The sequence below is a fragment of the Pogona vitticeps genome, chromosome 2, assembly GCF_051106095.1.
Source record: "Pogona vitticeps strain Pit_001003342236 chromosome 2, PviZW2.1, whole genome shotgun sequence".
NCBI lineage: Eukaryota > Metazoa > Chordata > Lepidosauria > Squamata > Agamidae > Pogona > Pogona vitticeps.
In genome coordinates this window covers 175,538,588-175,557,928 of record NC_135784.1, presented here as the reverse complement: position 1 = coordinate 175,557,928, position 19,341 = coordinate 175,538,588, and the positions used below count along the sequence as shown (strand labels likewise).

Here is a 19,341-nt window from a genome sequence, read left to right as displayed (position 1 = left end):
TTTGACCGGGGTGTGCCACAGCAGCTACCCAGATGCTTCCAAGAAACCTACAACCTGGGCATGAGGTCGATAACCTACCCAGGAGCTGTTCAGAGAAACAGAGGTTCTACTTAGCTATTAGAACTAATGGCCCTTTTCCTTTTGAAGCTATCTCAGACACTTATTTGCACCACCGCTTGATGTAGGCATCACTGCGGTGGGTAGCATTTTTGGGCAAATGAAGTGGTCAGCTGGCAAACAGGTAGGCCTAGTGAAGTCAGAATGCCACAGTGTGGTCCCTGGAGTGTGAGTGTCACCAGCTTTGGGCAGCTTTAAAAGAGGATTAGATGAATATATGGAGGGTGATCCATGGTGATTATGGATTATCTCCAGGATGAAAGTTACGCTGCCTCCCACTGCCAGAAGACACAAGGGGGAGGGCACTGTTGCCCGTTTCCTCTCGTGGGTTTCCCAGAGGCATCTAGTTTGGCACGGTGGGTACAGACCAGTGGACATTTGCTGTCACCCAACTGGCTTTTCCTGTGTCCTGCTTATGCCAGCAAAACACAGTGGTGTAATCCATGAGCAAAGTCCAAAATCAGAGCTGAGTAATATCTTTACTGGATGCTTCATGTGTCCTTAGGAGGGCAAGTTTTTGAATCCTCCAGAGTTTTTCCTCAGGCTGAGCTTTACAGAATTTTGGACTCTTGGAAGCACAAAAGTCCCCAAATCATCCTAGTGAGATAAGGAAGCCACACAGAATCCAGGCTTCGGTTGCAGAAGGCGGACTTGAAGGTGTTAAGGATGTCACTTTGTCACATCAAGGGAGGCAGCCTTTCCCCGTCGAGATGGAGAAAGGTGCTTGATCATGCATCCCTTGAAGTGATGTCCAAGATGGATGGAAAGTGCCTTCTGCCTTGGTGTGGAGGAATGCTTATTTTGGTGGGGCGTGGTTCTGAGTCAGCCCCTCGTTTTCCTTTCTTTCAGATCTTAGCCTCTATTGAGTCGCTCCAGCACTCTTTGCCCAAGATCGAGCGCAGTGCCTCTGAGCCTGCCCTCCACCGTGTGGCCTATGACGAAGACATCAGCTTCTTTGGCCTGCCAGCTGCTCTGCGGCTCCACAGCTAGCGCGTCGCTCCAGGAACTGCTACCAAAGGTGGCCTCAGCCCATTCCCCCACTTGGGGTTATCTGCCATGACACTCTGCCCTCCCTGCAAGGAGGGGGAGACAAAGGAGAGCCCATCATCAGCCTCTGCGGGCCAGCCACGGACCCCGACACCCTTCTGCCTTCCCCTCTCTTGTGCTCAGAGGGAGAGTGGCAGGGATGGGGAGAGAGATTAGCTCTTGCACCCAAACCTGGAGTATCAGTAGTGAGGGAGAGAGTGTTGAAGCCAAAGACACGTAGCAAAGTCTCTGTTCCAGACTGACTTTGTCTTTGTCTTCCTAGGTATATATATTTTTTAAAAAACAGGGGTCATCCAATTTCAGGATTTCTTTCTTGGAGAAGGATTCGGAAAGTTCATGAGCAGAGAGAGAGAGAGAGAGAGAGAGGATGTAAGGATTACAATTTAAAAACATGACAATGATGATGGAAGAGCCTGTCTGTGGAATTGCTATGCATTGCTAAGCTAGGAAACTAGGCTGGGGGGGGGGGGGGGAATCTGTGTTGCTGTCCAGGTGGCCTTCAGCTCCCATTAGCCGTGGCTAGCGTAGCCCATGGTGAGAGGTGCTGGACATGGATAACCACCTCTGGAGGACCACGTGATGCTTTCCCCTGCCATAGAAGCAAAGCAAAGAAGATGCAAAAGTTGGGGTAAGAGAAGGATGAATCCTATATTGCTAATGTACCCCTCTCTTCCTACTAAATCTTAACCCTCATATCTCAACATCGCAGAGATCTTGCTGACCAGCCATTGTTCTGGTGGCTTCTGGAAAATCACAGTTCATATGACATGAAATGGGCGTTATTTCTAGAACTCATGGATCCTGCTCTTTTGGCCCAGAACTTTGAGGAAGGGAATGGTGTTACTTCTTCCAGCAATAAAATGGATGCATCCTTGACACCACTTTTCCTTATCTCTCGATGTTCCCGTGCTTTCTTTGCCATGCGCGAACATCCATCTCCTGTAGCATAGTTTTTCATTGTTTTTGTACATGACTATCTGTATATGTGATTTCCTCCAAAAAGAAGGTGAAGTGGCCTTGCATTGCAGCCAAAAGAATGTTCCCTTTTAGGTCTTTGCAGATGTTCTGCACCTCTCCAGAAGCAAAGAAGTCCATGCATGCCAGCTCACTCCAAAGAACACTTGCTGTAGGGGAAAAGTGTATGGAAGGGTGAGGAGATTACCTAATATGACACACACAAAATTGGTTCTGTTGAAGGGGCTTTCATCCACGTCTTTCTAAATGTTTTACATGAGGATGGGCAGCTTTGGCATGCTGGGGTAGGGCAGGGTGAAATCTCTGGCTTGCCACAGGCTTCTTCTGCCAAAAGTGCCTGAATGGCCGCTTCTGATCTTCAATTTTTAGAAGTTGGGGCAGGGGCTGATATTGGGACCCTTCCTTTTCCAGTTCCCTACAGCCAAAACCACAGTTTCTGAAAGTCTCTAAAGGGTGTGGAGGGGGGGAATCAATTTTCCATCTAATTTCCTGGACCTGCCATTCTCAGTAACCCTAGCCAGTGTAGCTATTGATGATGTATGCTTGGTGCTTCAGTTCAGCAATGGAGGCCAGTATTTTGCTCACCCATCTCATACTATTGGTCTGTGGGGCGGGGGGGATTAATCTATTACAATGGTTTCCAACCTTGGGTAGCCCAAGTGTTCATGGATTGCAATTTCCAAAAATTCTGGCCAGCACAGCTAGTGATTAGAGATGGGCACAAATTAAACAATGAATCACCAAATTCATTTAAAACTCACTCATTTGATGATTCATATTTTTTATGAATTAGTGCCCAACGAATATGAATCAATGCATTTTTGGAAATTTTTTATTTGTTTATACATTTGTTAGAAAACACACACACACACACACACACAAGCACCTAGAGACACCAAAATCATAGAGAAGCTTCTGCTGACTCCCTTCTACAATCCCTCCAAATTTGGTGAAGATTGGGTTTCTGACAGCTGTCAAACCTACAGTTCAATGCATTCCAATGGGGGGGGGGGGAATTCACCAAAAATTAACGAAGACTCAGAACAAAGCCAAATTAAGTTTGCAAAGATTTTACAGGGTGCACTAACGATTCCAAGCATTTTAAACAGTTTTTGAACATTTTAAGACACACTTAAAATAGCGAAAACGGACATCGCTAAGCGAAACAGGGGGACCTAAACTGTCATTGCTAAGCGAAGCAAGGTCCCGAACATCGCTATGCGAAATTTTCCCATAGGAAACATCGCTAAACAGAGCGCAAGATCGCTCCAAAAACCTCATTGCTAAGCGAATACATCATTAAACGAGGCAATCGCTAAGCGAGGCACCACTATATTTAAAGCAAACAACAGAGTATACAAATACTAAAAAGCATAAACAAATATCATACTAAAAACACAAGCAACACCAAAGCACATTCAAAGCTGTAAGGTACAACGATTCATTTAAAAACATCATTTGGCAGCCATTCACTCAGGGAAAGTTTGCCTGAAGAGAAGGTCTTTACCTGCTCATGGAAGGACAGTAAATACGGGGCCAGCCTGGCCTCCTGAGGGAGAGAGTTCCAAAGCCTGGGAGCAGCAACAGAGAAGGTGAAAGGATGGAGAGAAAGGCCTCTCCTGACTATCTTAGTGGACGAGCCGGCTCATAATGGGAGATGTGGTCTTTGAGATAGCTTGGGCTCAAGACTTTTAGGGCTTTATAGTTTAGAACTTGCACTTCAGATTCTGCCCAGGAATGAACTGGCAGCCAGTGGAACTGCTGTAATGGTGGTGTGTGTGTATCTGTGATCCCTTTAATCCCATTCTCCCCAGCAACAGAAAGAACCTTGTTCCTTCTGATCCTGGAGATGCTGTTCCGTCACTGTGGCTAGTAGCCATGGCTAAACCTCACACTCTGTGAATGTGCCTAATCTTAAGGTTGAATCGGTCATCATATCCACAACTTGAAGATGTGAAATCCTAATTTTGCTGATGTGCAGTTTGAAGAAGGACTTCCTTCTCTGAATGGTTGATCATTCGCCTTCGCTGGATTAATTCAGGGTTGTAGCATTTGCTGGGGAGAAAGACCTCCTTTTTTCACATGAGGTGCATACTTCTATAGTTCTTCATCATGTTCTCCATACCCTCCCCTACTCCCGCCTAAAAGGAATACCGGTAGTTCCCAGTGTTATGGACCTTTCCTCACAAGGGTTAGTGGTTCCAGCACATGGATTACGGGAGCTGCCCTTTCCACTTCTGCCTCTCAAATATGCCTTTTGTGGAGTGGCAGCCAGAATACAGTATTTCTAACGTGTCCACACCATAGATTTGTGCAAAAGCACCACAATGGGGGCAGTTTATTTCTGATCCATTTCTTAAAAGGCCTGAACATTAAATCTGGTGTTTTCACAGCAACCAACATTTTGATCAGGCACCACCTCAAGACCCACATTCTGGTCAATCAGTACCAGCGCAAATAGACATGTGTGCATCACACACATGGATTACGAAGTGTGTTGTAAACAACACGTTTACCAGGATCTAAGCTTGCTGTTTTTGATGCCTATTTCCCCTCTTTAGAACTAAATTTAGGAGTTATTTGAGATCCCTACTTTAACCACTCTATCTTGATGTAATTCACCGGGATAATTTCACTGTTCATTTTAAATTCCAGATGATACATTAGCATCAACCCTCTAGCTACTTTGCTCCACTGTAAGAATGAATGGTATACCTTCTCTCTGGTTCCTGAGCTTTAATCAGTTGCTGACAGTGACGCAGAGGTAAATTCTGAAGTGGCCAGTGTTTGTCAAGGTGGCAGGGATAACTGAGGCATGCAGGTAGCTATGCTGATCCATATCAACAAGCCAGTAGCAGGTCTTTTGTAAATTGAATGGGTTTTAATTGCCCATTCCAAGCCAAGCCACCACCACCCCAACACTCCAGGCATTACTACAGGACAGGATCACTGCAATTTATCTTTGTGGATTAACATTGATTCCACTCTAACTAGCTGTGAGTATTGCAGCTAAGAGGGAAGGAAGAAAGGGTGTGTGTGTGTGTGTGTGTGTGTGTGTGAGAGAGAGAGAGAGAGGTGCTGTCATTGTCCCTGCCAATCAAAAAGTCCTAGCACAGTAAGGTCATGGGATCCTGGCTTTGCTCCTTTTAACTGCCCATTCAAAGCCATACCAAAATACTTGGCATTGCTACAGGATTAGCTCATAACAATGTATTGTTGCAGGGAAAATCCCTGTTCTCTCTAGCTCAGAGAGAACAGAGAAGCCTGAAATTGAATAGGGGAATGATATCACTGTCCCTGCCAATAAAAACAAAGTCACAGCACCCTGTGAAGGACCCACACTTTTTTCCCATGACTGCTAAGGTGGGGAGGGGGTCAGAAGCTTTGGATGAAGGATCTTGTTAAAAATGTTTTGAAACTCCAAGCAAACCGTGTCTGTTTCAACCCACACTGGTTAACTGCCCCTATCCCATCCTGATTAGTTTGGTGGGGTTCTTTTTAATGCCACAAAGGTACTTTTGCAGGATCCATCCTCGTTTTTCTTCAGCAACACTTGTCCTTAATAATTTTATATTAAAAGTTCCCATCCATGTATATTCCCTCCCTAAATTATGAAGAGTGGTCTATAAATTCCTGAATTCTTCCTGGTAGGATCTTATTTTAAATATTGGGGCTGCATTAACCACTTCTCTGTCTTAAGATACAACGTTTAGAACTAGTGACATACTGTTATTAAACAAACAGCAATTTCACTGTTTGTACAACTTAGAGCTTCATCTGTTGTGTTACCTCTGTTTCCATGACTGCTCCAGAGGACAGCCTTGAAAAGTCTATTTGGGCCCAGTTTTCTGTTCTCCATCCAGAGAGAACAGCTTTCACTAGTTCTCTCCATTCCACACCACTTTTCCATTACTATTATCATGTTTTCCCGAAAAGAAGACAGGGTCTTACATTAATTTTTGCTCCAAAGAACACATTAGGGCTTATTTTCAGGGGATGTTTTATTTTTTCATGTACAACTATCTACATTTATGCAAATACTGGCATGTCATCATCTTTTGGTTGCTGCACAACGGTGGAGGGCAGAGTTTCACGTAACTGGGGCTTATTTTTGTGGTAGGGCTTGTATTACAAGCATCCTGAAAAATCATACTAGGGCTAATTTTCAGGGTAGGTCTTATTTTCGGGGAAACAGGGTACTTTTCCCTACTATTGGCCAAACTGTTACGGAACTGATAATAATAATCCTGGGCTGTCAGGTCAACACTGTCTTATGGCGATCCTTTTCAGGGCTGACCAACTAGAGAATACTACTGTATAGCAATCAAAAGAAGAGAATTCCTTCACTGATGAAAACATCTGATTATCGAAGCTGGAGCTTTTCTCACCTCACGTAGTTGGCAAATTAATTTGTTTTGTTTCATGACAGGTGTTCTAGAGTTATGCATGAGAACAATGGAGGGTTTGGTTACAGCTAGCCTTCTGAAGAATGATTGAAGGAGTCCACTATGTTTAGTCTGGAAAGAGAAGGCTGAGAAGAGAGGTGACAGCCACCTTTCAATGCCTGAGGAACTGCCTTGTGAAAGATGAAGTAAGGTTGTCTTTTCCCCTTGCAGCTCCAGGGGCTAGGACCCGAAGTAAAAGAGTCAAATTACACAAGAGCAGAGCTTAACTAAATATTAGGGAAAGTTTACTGACAGTAAGAGCTGTTCAACAATGGATGGATTATCCTGGAGAGTGGCGGAGTCCCTCAACTTGAGGTTTTTAAACAGACATGAGACGGCCATTTATCAGGGATGCTTCAGCTGTAGACTTCCTGTTTTTGTCAGAGGCTTCAACTCAACGACCCTTGGGTTCCCTTTCAGTTCTACAAATGCTATGAATCATTTGGAGGCTTGATTTTTCAGACACAAAAGTCTGCTTGAATGGCAATTTCTGGAAAATAATCATTTGCATAAAATACATGCAAAGGGACGTGGTGGCGCTGTGGGCTAAACCAGTGGTTCTTAACGTGGGCGATAATGCCCCCCAGGGGGCGATTTCATTTTTCAGGGGGTCGGTAGAACAAAAAGGGGCGGTATGGGGGCGCTGAAGCAGAAGGGGGGCGGTAGGGGGGCACTGGAGCAAGCCAAACCTGTGAAGATGGCTGTAGCCTTTTTACAGTGTGCATGAATATATATTTTCCTCCAATCTTTAGTTTCAGAGTTTTCATCTTGAAATTTTTAGTTCCTGCATTGCGGTTTGTTTTTATGCCCTTTTTATAGTTCTTTTTGCGTCTTAAAATTCGCTTGCAACTAAATCATTAAATGTTACTTTTCGGGGGGGGGGGCATTTCATTTTCTTGGAACTGAATTTTGTTTTCAGGGGTCATTGGATTTAAGTGTCATAAATAAATAAATAAATAAATAAATAAATAAATAAATAAGATATCATCACTGCGGGGAGGGGGGCAATGATAACTTCCTGAATGGCTCAAGGGGGCGTTTCTTTCAAAAATGTTAAGAACCACTGGGCTAAACCGCAGAAGCCTGTGCTGCAGGGTCAGAAGACCAAGCAGTCGTAAGATCAAATCCACGTGACGGAGTGAGCTCCCGTCGCTTGTCCCAGCTCCCGTCAACCTAGCAGTTCGAAAGCATGCAAATGCAAGTAGATCAATAGGGACCACCTCGGTGGGAAGGTAACAGCGTTCCGTGTCTAAGTCGCACTGGCCATGTGACCAAGGAAGATTGTCTTCGGACAAAACGCTGGCTCTATGGCTTGGAAATGGGGATGAGCACCGCCCCCTAGAGTCGAACACGACTGGACAAAAATTGTCAAGGGGAACCTTTACCTTTACCTATAAAATACATACTGTAAGTATAAGTAATATACCAACTCCCTCATGCTGTCTTCCCAGCTTTTATAGGCAAAACGTGTTGATTATATGCATTCTTCCCAACAAGCCATCATGCTAAATCAATCCCTCTATTCTTCTGATGAATAAATAATCCCCTACTAACTATGTGCACAGGATATGGTGTGAGAAACTAAACAATTCACACACACAACCTCCATGCTTCAAAGGATAAGGAATGATTCTCTTCTCCCTTTGAGTCAGCACACAGAAGAGCAGGTTGCTTTACCTGTGTTTCTTTTAAGTGCTCACTTGTGAACTCACCCCTAGGGGCATTTCTTGACCAGCAGAGCAGTCTTGTTCTGTAACATCGCTAGATAAGCCTTGAGTTTTGGTGGGAGTTCTGACCACCCAATTATACTGAATTGTGTGGTTCCCCACATTTTTTTTCTCCGTTCTTATCTGCCAAGAAGTTAAACTGCGTAGACATCCATGAGGGAGGCAGATGGGTTCTGTGAATTAATACATGACCACTTGAAGAAACTCAGAGGCTATTCAGCCTACTGTTTTGAACACTAGAAGGATAAGCTTGTTGTAGTTCAGTCATTAAATCATGTCCGACTCTCCGTGGCCCCATGGACCAGAGCACGCCAGGCCCTCCTGTCTTCCACTGCCTCCCAGAGTTGGGTCAAATTCATGTTGGTAGCTTCGATGACACTGTAACACCATCTCGTTCTCTGTCGTCCCCTTCTCCTCTTGCCCTCACACTTTCCCAACATCAGGGTCTTTTCCAGGGAGTCCTCATGAGATGGCCAAAGTATTGGAGTCTCAACTTCAGGATCTGTCCTTCCAGTGAACACTCAGGGTTGATTTCCTTCAAAATGGATAGGTTTGTTCTCCTTGTAGTCCAGGGGACTCTCAAAAGTCTCCTCCAGCACCACAATTCAAAAGCATTAATTCTTCGGTGGTCAGCCTTCTTTATCATCCAGCTCTCACTTCCATACATCGCTACTGGAAAAACCATAGCTTTAACTATGCGAACCTTTGTCGGCAAGGTGATGTCTCTGCTTTTTAAGATTCCAGGTTTCTATGCAGTATTTTTCTTTGCAGCATCGGACTTTCCTTTCACTTCCAGGCACGTCCGCAGCTGAGCGTCCTTTCAGCTTTGGCCGAACCACTTCATTAGCTCTGGAGCTACTTGCACTTGTCCTCTGCTCTTCCTCAGTAGCATGTTGAATGCCTTCCGACCTGAGCGGCTCATCTTCCAGCATCATAGCTTTTAGCCTTTTGTATTTGTCCATGCAGTTTTCTTGGCAAAGATACTGGAGTGGCTTGCTAGTTCCTGCTCCAGGTGGATCGTGTTTAGTCAGAACTCTCCACTATGACCTGTCTATCTCGGGTATCCCTTCACAGAATAGCCCATAGCTTCTCTGAATTACTCAAGCCCCATTGCCACGACAAGGCAGCAATCCATGAAGGGTGAGCTAGTGTGCTCTTAAAAGATGGTGAGCAGATGATGTCTGCGCTACAGTGTACCAGCCTGCTTCTATAGTGTTCCTACCTGCACCTTTCTGGCTCCTGTCAAGGGGCTTCCATTTCTCTGGTGTGGGTAGGATCACTCTAGTTTAGAGCATGTGCAATCACTAGAACCAATCCAGCCTTCCTTTTTCAATTTGCCAGTACTGTGAAGTGGCTTATTAAGCAAGCTATTTCAAGATATTGGGAAATTTAACACTTCCCCTGCTTGACATGGTGGTAGCTTTGGCTGCAGGCAGTGTTTTGACTGGCCCTTTAAGAGAAGGCAAATAAAAGAGGAGAAGGGGATGGCAGAGGACGAGATGGTTGGACAGTGTCATCGAAGCGACCAACATGAATTTGACCCAACTCCAGGAGGCAGTGGAAGACAGGAGGGCCTGGCGTGCTCTGGTCCATGGGGCCACGGAGAATCGGACATGACTAAACAACAAACAAAAGATTATTTTTTAAAAAAATTATAACTAATGCAGTGCATCAGCAATAGTCTATAGTTTAAAAAAATGTTTTCACTTACTCTGTCATCTGCCGAGCAGTGGAAATGATTTGTTTCCCAATATCCTGAAATGGCTCACTTATTAAGCCTCTTGACAATATTGGCAGGGCCCATTTCCATATGAATGGTCAGGTTTGACTAGATTGTTGTAAAGAAGCCCAACCATCCCCAAGCAGCCCACAGTACCAGCCTAGGCTGAGGGGAAAGCAGGAAGGGTGGCAGGCCTTGGGGAGAAAAGCAAACAATTGAAGCTTTTTTAATATTAAAAAACATAAAACAAGTAAGGCTGAGAAAGGACTAAGAAAAAGCAAAATATTGAGTTCAAAAGGGAACAATGGCAGAGGCCTCCAAAAACAGTCTTAGTAATTTCCCCTGTGCTGTATTTCACCTCTGGAATAGTAACTCTCCCACCCTATACAGCAAAGCAGTTCAGATGGAAGATACCAGAGGACAACATAAGCTTCTCCATGGTGAAATGGAAACTGATGTCTTTTTATGTTCTTTGGGTAAATGAGCCAAATCGTTCTTGGTGTTGTCCCTGGGAAAGTCCCCTATAGGTCATAAAGCGTTTGGACAGTGTGCAGATGGTACTTTCTCCTTTTCTGTTTTCTAGGAGGCATGCTAGAATGGCTGAAGATCCCTAGCATTCAAGGACAATGACACACTCCTAGGATTGGGGTACTAGGCACTAATATAGCTCTAGTGACATCACTGATTCCCTTTCTGTATCTTCTCAGAAAGCTTGGATTCTGAACTTCAAGTCAATAAAAGGATGAATTTAAAAAAATCCTAAATTACTCATCTTCCCCAGTTCACCCACCTTAATTTCCTTTCTCTTTTCTTCCCAAGAATTGCTCCATGGTTTGTTTCATAGCTGTCCCCTCATTTATCTTTCTATATAATCATGGTCTCCGACTCAATGCCACTGACCAATGCTCTTATTCCGTTGCAAAAGATTCTTAGGTTTTAAAAACATATTTGTTTGCATTAAGATCAACTTCTGCTTTAAACAAAATATGGTAAATTTTTAAAGTCCAATTTAAAAAATAATCACAGATTATTAAAAATAATCACAAATTAAGGCGACTTAATTTTTTCAAAAATGGATGATTTTTAAAAATTATAATTACAAGCAAGTTGAGCATTGGTTGTTGCGGGTTTTTTGGGCTTCTTGGCCGTGTTCTGAAAGTGGTTCTTCCTAATGTTTCGCCAGTCTCTGTGGCCGGCATCTTCAGAGGACAGCAAACTGTGCTCTGGGTAGGCTTGAGAGTGGGTGGAGTATTTATGGCTGTGAGAAGGCTAGTTTGTGAGATAGGCTATTGTCCTGATCAGGAGATGGTTGATTAGTGTGTTTTGTTGTGGCTATATTGTTTTGATTAGGAGGGGAGATTATCTGTCCCTGTGATTGATGGGTGTCATTAGCTGGTTTTTTGTGTGCAGTAATCCCTTGACCTTGTGGCTGGGTGGAGTTCCTTGACCTTTTGCACTCTGTGTTTTTGAGAGCTGGGAGCCAGGTTTTGGTGAGTTTCAGACATTCCTCCTTCCGGTTGAAGTTTTGTTGATGCTTGTGGATTTCAATGGCTTCCCTGTGCAGTCTGACGTAATGATTGCTGGTGTTGTCCAGTATTTCAGTATTTTGAAATAGAGCTGAGCATTATTATAGACCAGTGGTTCTTAACATTTTTGAAAGAAACGCCCCCTTGAGCCATTCAGGAAGTTATCATTGCCCCCCTCCCCGCAGTGATGATATCTTATTTATTTATTTATTTATTTATTTATTTATTTATTTATTTATTTATTTATTTATTTATTTATTTATGACACTTAAATCCAATGACCCCTGAAAACAAAATTCAGTTCCAAGAAAATGAAATGCCCCCCCGAAAAGTAACATTTAATGATTTAGTTGCAAGCGAATTTTAAGACGCAAAAAGAACTATAAAAAGGGCATAAAAACAAACCGCAATGCAGGAACTAAAAATTTCAAGATGAAAACTCTGAAACTAAAGATTGGAGGAAAATATATATTCATGCACACTGTAAAAAGGCTACAGCCATCTTCACAGGTTTGGCTTGCTCCAGTGCCCCCCTACCGCCCCCCTTCTGCTTCAGCGCCCCCATACCGCCCCTTTTTGTTCTACCGACCCCCTGAAAAATGAAATCGCCCCCTGGGGGGCATTATCGCCCACGTTAAGAACCACTGTTATAGACAATTGTTAGCCTCTAGAAGGCACTACCTGCATTTTTTAAGCCTACCTTGGCCATGAAAACATCTTTTATCTTTTGAGGTGGAAGTTTGTTTTCCTGCCTGAAAACAGAATAATCTGCAAAGCAATAGCACCACTGACCCAATAATACACAAACTCATTTCTTCTCTTCAATTCTCCACTTTAATATATTAGTACATATATATCTTTCTCTGCATATATCTATCTCTCTCTATATATATATTTATATATATATCATCTCTTTCTATTCATTTTATTCCAACCACATAACATGTGCATCTTTTCCAACAAGTTTTGAGGTTTGCTTTTTTAAATATATATACATATATAATATTTATTTTTATCTTTTACACCACTGATCCATTGAAACTTTGATCCACACAGAGACAGAATCACAGCAATAGGAAAGGCCTCTATTCCCACAAGAAGAGTGTGTGGGGGTGGGGGTGATGCACTTTCCAGACAAGAATAAATAACAAAGATACCAAGTTAGCACTTTTAAATTGCCCTCCCCAGATCCCTTTGTGGTGGAAGGAGCATCTCTGGGGAGAAGAGGTTGAAGGAGGGAACAGGGGTGTGCTGTATGTATCCCCTCTCCCCAACCTGACAATATTTTGCGAACACAGCTCAAAGCGTCATGTCACAACACAGCTACGACACGCGACTTTGCAGCTACCAGACCATCACGCATTAAGTGGTGTTTCACCCCCGCCTTGGTGTGGTGTGGTTTTTGTGGTTTTTTTGCCCACCCCAAAGGGATGGGGTGGAGGGGGGTAGGCGACACAGCTTTAGGGATCAAGGGAATCACAAAAATATAGTGGGAGGTTTCTCTCTTGAGTTATATACAAGGGGACTGGAGATGGGGGGGATTAAGTCCTGGGATCTGAACAGGAGCCCCCTCTTCCCCAAATATTCATGGTGTTTGGTTGTCCACCCACCAAGCAAGATGGCGGAAGCATCTCTTGGCTACCATCTCTTGGCTACAGTGGCAGTAGTATGGCTGTCACCTGTGAAGACTGGACTTATGAGGGGGCTTACGATTAGGCTCAATCGTCAGAGTCGGAGGAAAGGGGGAGAAAGTTCAGATATAAATATTTTAAATAAATATATTAAATAGGAGACAAAGCCATTCTGGTCTCCCCCCCACAGGCCCTGAGGGGGTTCACCGTTGCTCCTTTGGCCCTCCAGGCCAAGAGGTCAGTATTGGAGGGTTGGGGATACAGATTCGCCTCTAACTCGGCAGGGAAAGGGGAAGCAGTTTCGCCCATTCAGTGCCTTGGCTACTTTCTTGGCCATCAGTGGAAGTTCGTTATGCAAAGTTGTATTTTGGAAGGAGGGATGTGCATGGAAGTTTCTAGAAGTGCAAAAAGGTGGTGGGGAATGGGCATGTACGAGGATTAAGGCTTGCCAAGTGCGTTGCAGCTGAGAAGTGTGGATGGCACCCCCTAGGAAAAGGGCAGCTGGGAAGCCTATGGCGGAAAAGGCAGAACTGTAGCCAAGTTAAGTAGTTAGTTGTTGGGAGCGGACTGAGCGGACTGGCAATTGATTGGCTTAATCACTAACAGCGACACAGACACCTTGTGGCCACAAACACAGACATGGCCTCAGGAGGGGTCCCCTCCCTCATGCTATGTACAGAGATCCCCGGAGACCCCTCCCTTCTCCCTTTCCCCTTTGATCAGGGGATTCCCCGCTAGCATCAGGGCTAGGAGAAGAGAGCCGGGCACAAAGTTTGCATATTCGTGTAGAAGAGACGTGGTCTTGATAAATCTGCAGCCTCAGATTCAAAATGGAGGGTTCCAGTGAAGGAGTGGGGGCAGGACGGTGTTGGTGGGAAGGGCCATTCGTTGGCCGGGGAGGGTGTCTTCCGAGGAAGTAGGTAGTAAAACACAGGAAGAACTAGCTTCACAAAATACAGAACAGAAGTCACTAGCTGGGACCAAACGTCTGGAGCAGGACGAAGAGGAATGAAGGGGGAGCCCTCTGAAGGAATGTCTTCCTCTCAAAAGGGACTAGAAAATTGTTTCTCAAGTCAGCACTGTGCCAGTTTGTGGTTAAAAAAAAAAACAATCACACATGTTCACATTCAGAATCAACAGTACCATGTTTCTGGAACTCTTGGGGACCCCTGCAGTACCCACCCCATTATTTGTTTAAGCCTTGAGTGGTCCCTGATGGGTATTCCCCCCCCTCAGTACCTGGCACTGCCATCAGGCGGGGGGGGGAGCGGATTCTGAGAAAGGGATCATTTTTGGAAAAGGTCTATTTTCTGGGGTTCGGATGTGGAGGCTGAAGTAGGTTAAAGTAATATGGGGCATGGGGGGGGAATCAGGGTAGGGAGAGGGAGTCCCAGCAGACAATGAGGGAGTTCTAGACTTTGGGGGGCAAGGGGGGGGGAAGTCTCTCAGTCGGAGAAGAGGCTGGCGAAGCTCTGTCGGAGGCTGCGGATGCTCTCGGCACGCACTTCATCCTGACTAAGGCTGCCCCGTGGCACCGGCGCCTCTGCAAGGGGGAAGGTATTGGTCAGAGACTGGGATTTGCTAAGGAACAGTGGGGAAGGAATGGTGGGGCAGGGAAGAGGGGCAGGGAAGGAGAAGGGGAGGTGGAGAGGAGAGATGAGAAACATACTATTAATATCAAGTTAGGCAAGGTAAGCAGCTTCTTCAATAATGCTGGGGAGGGACAGAAAGAGGTGGCCGGGTGAGGGAGTCGATACGGGATGCACCCCTCCTTCCCTGGAGAGTCACAGGGGAGCAAAGGAAAGAGCAGTGGGGCGGGGGGGTGGACAGGGCGAGTGAGGGTAGGTAAGGATATCCTCAAGCCTCACTTTTTAACTTAGAGCTGCAAAGGATGGTGTGTCCAGCAGAGGGAAGCAGAATGAAGGGAATTTGCCATGCAGGAATTAGACTCCTAACGAACAACTGAGAAGCCTTCAGAGAGAAATTCTCATGGCGATGCTTCTCAAGTTTCTTCTAGTTTAATTATTATCTCCTCTGATCTGATTATTAATATTTGAGGAGGGAAACCCTCAAGCACCTCCTTTTGGTGGAATTATCCCATTCTTCAGTGCTTCAACTGAGGAGTGAATCCTGTTGGATTTACAGTGGCGAGGCAGCAGCGAACACCAGGGTGGACTAATTTTGACACAGTGACATCAGATATTTGTAGACTCAGAATTTCAGCAGAAGCGGGGGACTTTTGCTCCCTCAAAATGTTTCCTAGAAACTGCCAATTCTCACCTACATACCTCATTCCCAGCATCTGCTTTTTTCAGTCAAAATACTAATAACTACTGTATTTTGAGGATCAGGAACCAGAAGGATTACACCAAGAGCCAATCAGATGTCGCTAAACTGAATGTCGCAAAGCCAAGTCAGAGCGAGGGCAATACTTTTCACCCCCATTATGAATGGATCAAGACCTGAATATTCACAAGCCACACATGATAAATCACCAAATGAGGATACTTTTCACCACCAACACAAATGCTTGTGAAATGTATCCATCTTTCTGATTTTGGCTTGGCTTTAATCCAAACACTGCCACTTCAAAGTTCTTTAAAAAGGCTTCAGATGCACATGGCAGGTGGGCACATAAGGGATTATGTCCTTTATAATAGGTGTTCAAATCACTTTTAGTATCTGAACACTAAAATGTCATATTCTGAATTTAAAAAATCTCCCTTGTCCTAACAAGCTAGCCCACGAGGTATCTGTATTTCCTGTTTTCGATGACAGACTATGAATGTGTGCAGAACTGAGCAACTTGGTTGGAGCTGATGGGAGCACTAGTACTGCAATATCTGGAGGATTTTGCCTTAATCCCTAACTCCCCTGCTTCGTGTTGGCAAATAAAGATGTAGAAAATAGCAAGCGATGAAGGCTGAGGCACCCAAGAACAGCTGTGGAAAGTGCCCAGGGGTCAAGGGTGTTTTAATTCCTTGCACTGGCCTCTCTCAACTACAAGTAATTTCTTCACTTCACCCCCCCCCATACCACAGTCCAGGCCCACTCGGGCCAAAGCCACTGAACGTTGGCCAGAAGGAGAACTTAGACCAAATATACATGGGCAAATGTACTAGTTTTGGGGCAGTCATTCAGAATCTGAGCAAAGAACTAGGACTGGCAAGGGGAAAGGGGGAGAGTGCATGCAGCTGAGCACTTTAGCCCTACAACAACTAGGGAGACCACCAGCAGAAGGCCAACCTAACCAAAGCCCTTCCAAACTGAGAAGAGAACCCAGGAGTGGTGACTCCTCTCCCCCCCCGCAACCCAACCTGCCCCCCCCAAATTAAACCCCCTTCACAACGGGGCCCTAGAGTCCAGCGCTTACTTCAGCTGGGGCTGGGGTGGAGGCAGGTCCTGGCTGGGTTTCTGGGCCACTTGTGGTTTTCCTTGGCTTGGCGGAGGGCGGCTGCCTTGTTGCCCTGGGGCCCCCGGACCCTGCCCCTGAGTGCTGGGCCTTGGCTGCTGGGTGGTGGGTGGGGCAGGGCGCTGTTGATGGGCTCCTGCTCCTGGCGGGCGCTGCTGAGGCGCCGGCCCTCCCTGACTGCCCTGCCGCGGATGTTGCCGTGGTGGGCCTCCTGCCGCCGCCGGGCGCTGCGGTGGCTGCTGAGGCGGCGGCGGCGGCGGTGGCGGCTGTTGCCCACCAGAGGCGGCCTTGGAGGGCCCGGCTCCCGCAGGCCGCTGCTGTTGCTGCTGAGGGGAGCCTGGCTGCCACGGCTGCCCCCCGCCGCTAGAGCTGGCCCCCCTCTGGGGCTGAGGGGACTGGGGAGCAGACGTCTGCCCCTGTTGGCGGGGCTGCTGGGCTCCTGGCCCGGGCTGGCGCTGTCCCGCGAGGCGCTGCTGTCCCTGCGGAGGAGGCTGCTGGGTGGTGGGGCTTGGCAAGCGCTGCTGAGCCATCGGCGGACCCCCTGGCTGCGGAGACAGGCCAGAGAGCTGCTGGCCTTGGGGAGGGGGGCGCGGCTGAGATGGGGGGCGCTGCGATCCCGCCGGCGGCTGCTGGGGTCCTCCTGGGAGACAGAGCAAAAGACAGTTTGAGACAACAGAAGGGCCTTCTTTTTTTTTCACATGTCCTGCTAAAAGGCCAACCCCAGAGGAAAGTTCCTTCTGTTTAAGTCTTTCCTTTGACCCATGCTCCTTGTTCAAAAAGGTCCAGCTATGGAGCACACCTGGTCCCCCTCTTAAGCTGAGATTTCCCAAGGATCTGAAACACTTTGCCGTCTTCACTTCCCTCCCCGCAGCCACACTCTCAACCCCCTCAGAATCTGGTATTTATTTACCCTGAGGTGGTGGTCTCTGCTGGGCTGGAGGACCTTGTCGTTGTCCTGCTTGAGCTGACTGAGCCTGAGGACAAAGGAAAGACACTGCAGGTCAAAAAGCATCCTTGTGCCCCCTCTATCCAAGACGAAGCATCTCCCTCCCTTTTCTGCCACTCTGTGTAGAGCTGTATCAATCTCCGTACTGCTTCCCCCCATAGTTCTGCCATTTCCTAAAACACCCATGTACTGAAAGGGGCCTGCACGGCTCTCCCACTCACCACGTTAATCCCGCACAAACCATGTGAGGTCAGGCAGATTAAGAGCAACGGGCCCATGGCGCACCCCAACCTGGCTCTCCCAAGTTTGATATTCTCACCATCGCGCTGGCCCTTCCCTAAACCATGGGCTGGAGACCTCTTTCAGCATAAAGACCGAGGGTCCATTTCAGAGGCATTGCTAAGGACTCCATTCCAACCGTTTGGGGGAATGGGATGAAAAGGATGGGGTCATAATTATTTCAATAAGGGGATGGCTTTGAAACCTATTAGAATAGGGGGGAAACCAACACAATAGGTGGGAAGCTACCAAATGATGATACCACATTCATGCTGAAGCCGCAGGCAAGTGTAAAGAAACTTTTAGGAGCAGCCATTCGCAACACAGATCCGTGCGCAACAGTGGTGAATCTCTTGGAATCTAGGAAAGGGAGAGGTGCCTTTCCCCTTTACTACTGATTGATTGAACATAAGAACCTGCCTTCCACCCACTCAGGTCATGCAGATGTCTGAGACTATGAGGAACGCCTGGACCGAGAGAAACGTTGCTCCACCCTTCTTGATACTCAGGACTTCAGCAGCCCAATGAAACTACTTGGCTGCATATTCAAAACAAGCAGATACAAAAGCCCTTAAAATCACACAACATGTCATTAAAATAGGGAATCCTTTTCTCACAGGATGTGGTGCCACCGCCTCAGCTTAGATGGCTTAAAGAGGGAGAGGTTCAAAAAAAGATAAAAGGAAGCGCCTCTTCACGCAGCAGAGTTAAATGGTGGACTTTGCTAACACAGGGATGCCATGAGCGCCACCAACCTTGAAAGGGGATGAGACAAATTCCCAGAAAACAATCAGTCTACCAAGGTGTGCTTGAAACAATGGCTAAAGGGCAGAGGCAGTCAACGTGTGGCAGCCCAGGCGTTCCTGAACGGCAACACTGCCAGCCCCAGTCAACGCTGCCAATGGGAGCTGTTGTTCCACCTAGAGGGCCCAGGCTCCCCCACTCCCTGCAGGAGGCTGCTTTCAAGATCAAAGGTGGCAGAAGAGGCCATGTAATGTTCTCTTGTCTAATTTGCAAGTTTCCTATAAGAAACGGCGGTTAGCAGTCACTATGACAATAGGATGCAACCCTATTTAGGCTTTGATCTGACCCCACTGAGCCATACTTATGTCCTCACAAGCAAAGATTAGCAGACAGGACAGGTCCAGCACCATCCATAAGCCATGATAGCTAAATGCAGACCTTAGAGACAGGCAATTTTACCTCTATGTATCAAATACTGGAGAACAACCAGTTGCCCAGTTTGTAAGCCACCTAGAAGCGTTTGGCTGCCCACTGCTAGAAAAAGGATGCTTGGCTAATCATAATTATGTACTCTCAATCAATTCTGTCTTAGGGTGACTCTTTTCAGGGTCTTCTAGGAAGAGGGTACTCAGAAGTGATTTAACCTTCCCTTTTTCCAGGGGCACCCTGGGACTGTGCAGCTTGCCCAAGGCTGCACAGGCTGGCTCACCCCTTGGAATGCACAATGGAGAATTGAACTTCCGACCGTGGGCTCCATAGCCGGATACTTAAC

The 19,341-nt window shown here is 46.3% G+C and overlaps 2 protein-coding genes across 10 annotated transcripts in view; one reads left to right on the top strand and one right to left on the bottom strand.

Moving 5' to 3' along the window:
• Nucleotides 1–2,040, top strand: part of ARAF (A-Raf proto-oncogene, serine/threonine kinase) — a 28,013-nt gene extending 25,973 nt beyond the window's left edge. For 5 of the 6 annotated variants that reach the window (XM_072991319.2, XM_020797665.3, XM_020797668.3 and 2 more), the window contains exon 16: nucleotides 967–2,040. In XM_072991319.2, the coding sequence (XP_072847420.2) occupies nucleotides 967–1,107 (141 nt within the window). In that variant the 3' untranslated portion in view covers nucleotides 1,108–2,040. The remainder of the gene's footprint in view (nucleotides 1–966) is intronic. The other variant, XM_020797670.3, reaches the window with a different exon arrangement.
• An 11,513-nt stretch (nucleotides 2,041–13,553) lies between these two features.
• The window catches only part of SYN1 (synapsin I), a 104,521-nt gene continuing 98,733 nt past the window's right edge, over nucleotides 13,554–19,341 (bottom strand). For 3 of the 4 annotated variants that reach the window (XM_020797663.3, XM_078386480.1, XM_072991318.2), the window contains exons 11-13: nucleotides 17,511–17,574; nucleotides 16,562–17,240; nucleotides 13,554–14,769 (exon numbers count right to left, since the gene is read on the bottom strand). In XM_020797663.3, coding sequence (XP_020653322.3) covers nucleotides 14,634–14,769; nucleotides 16,562–17,240; nucleotides 17,511–17,574 — 879 coding nt within the window. In that variant the 3' untranslated portion in view covers nucleotides 13,554–14,633. The remainder of the gene's footprint in view (nucleotides 14,770–16,561; nucleotides 17,241–17,510; nucleotides 17,575–19,341) is intronic. The other variant, XM_072991317.2, reaches the window with a different exon arrangement.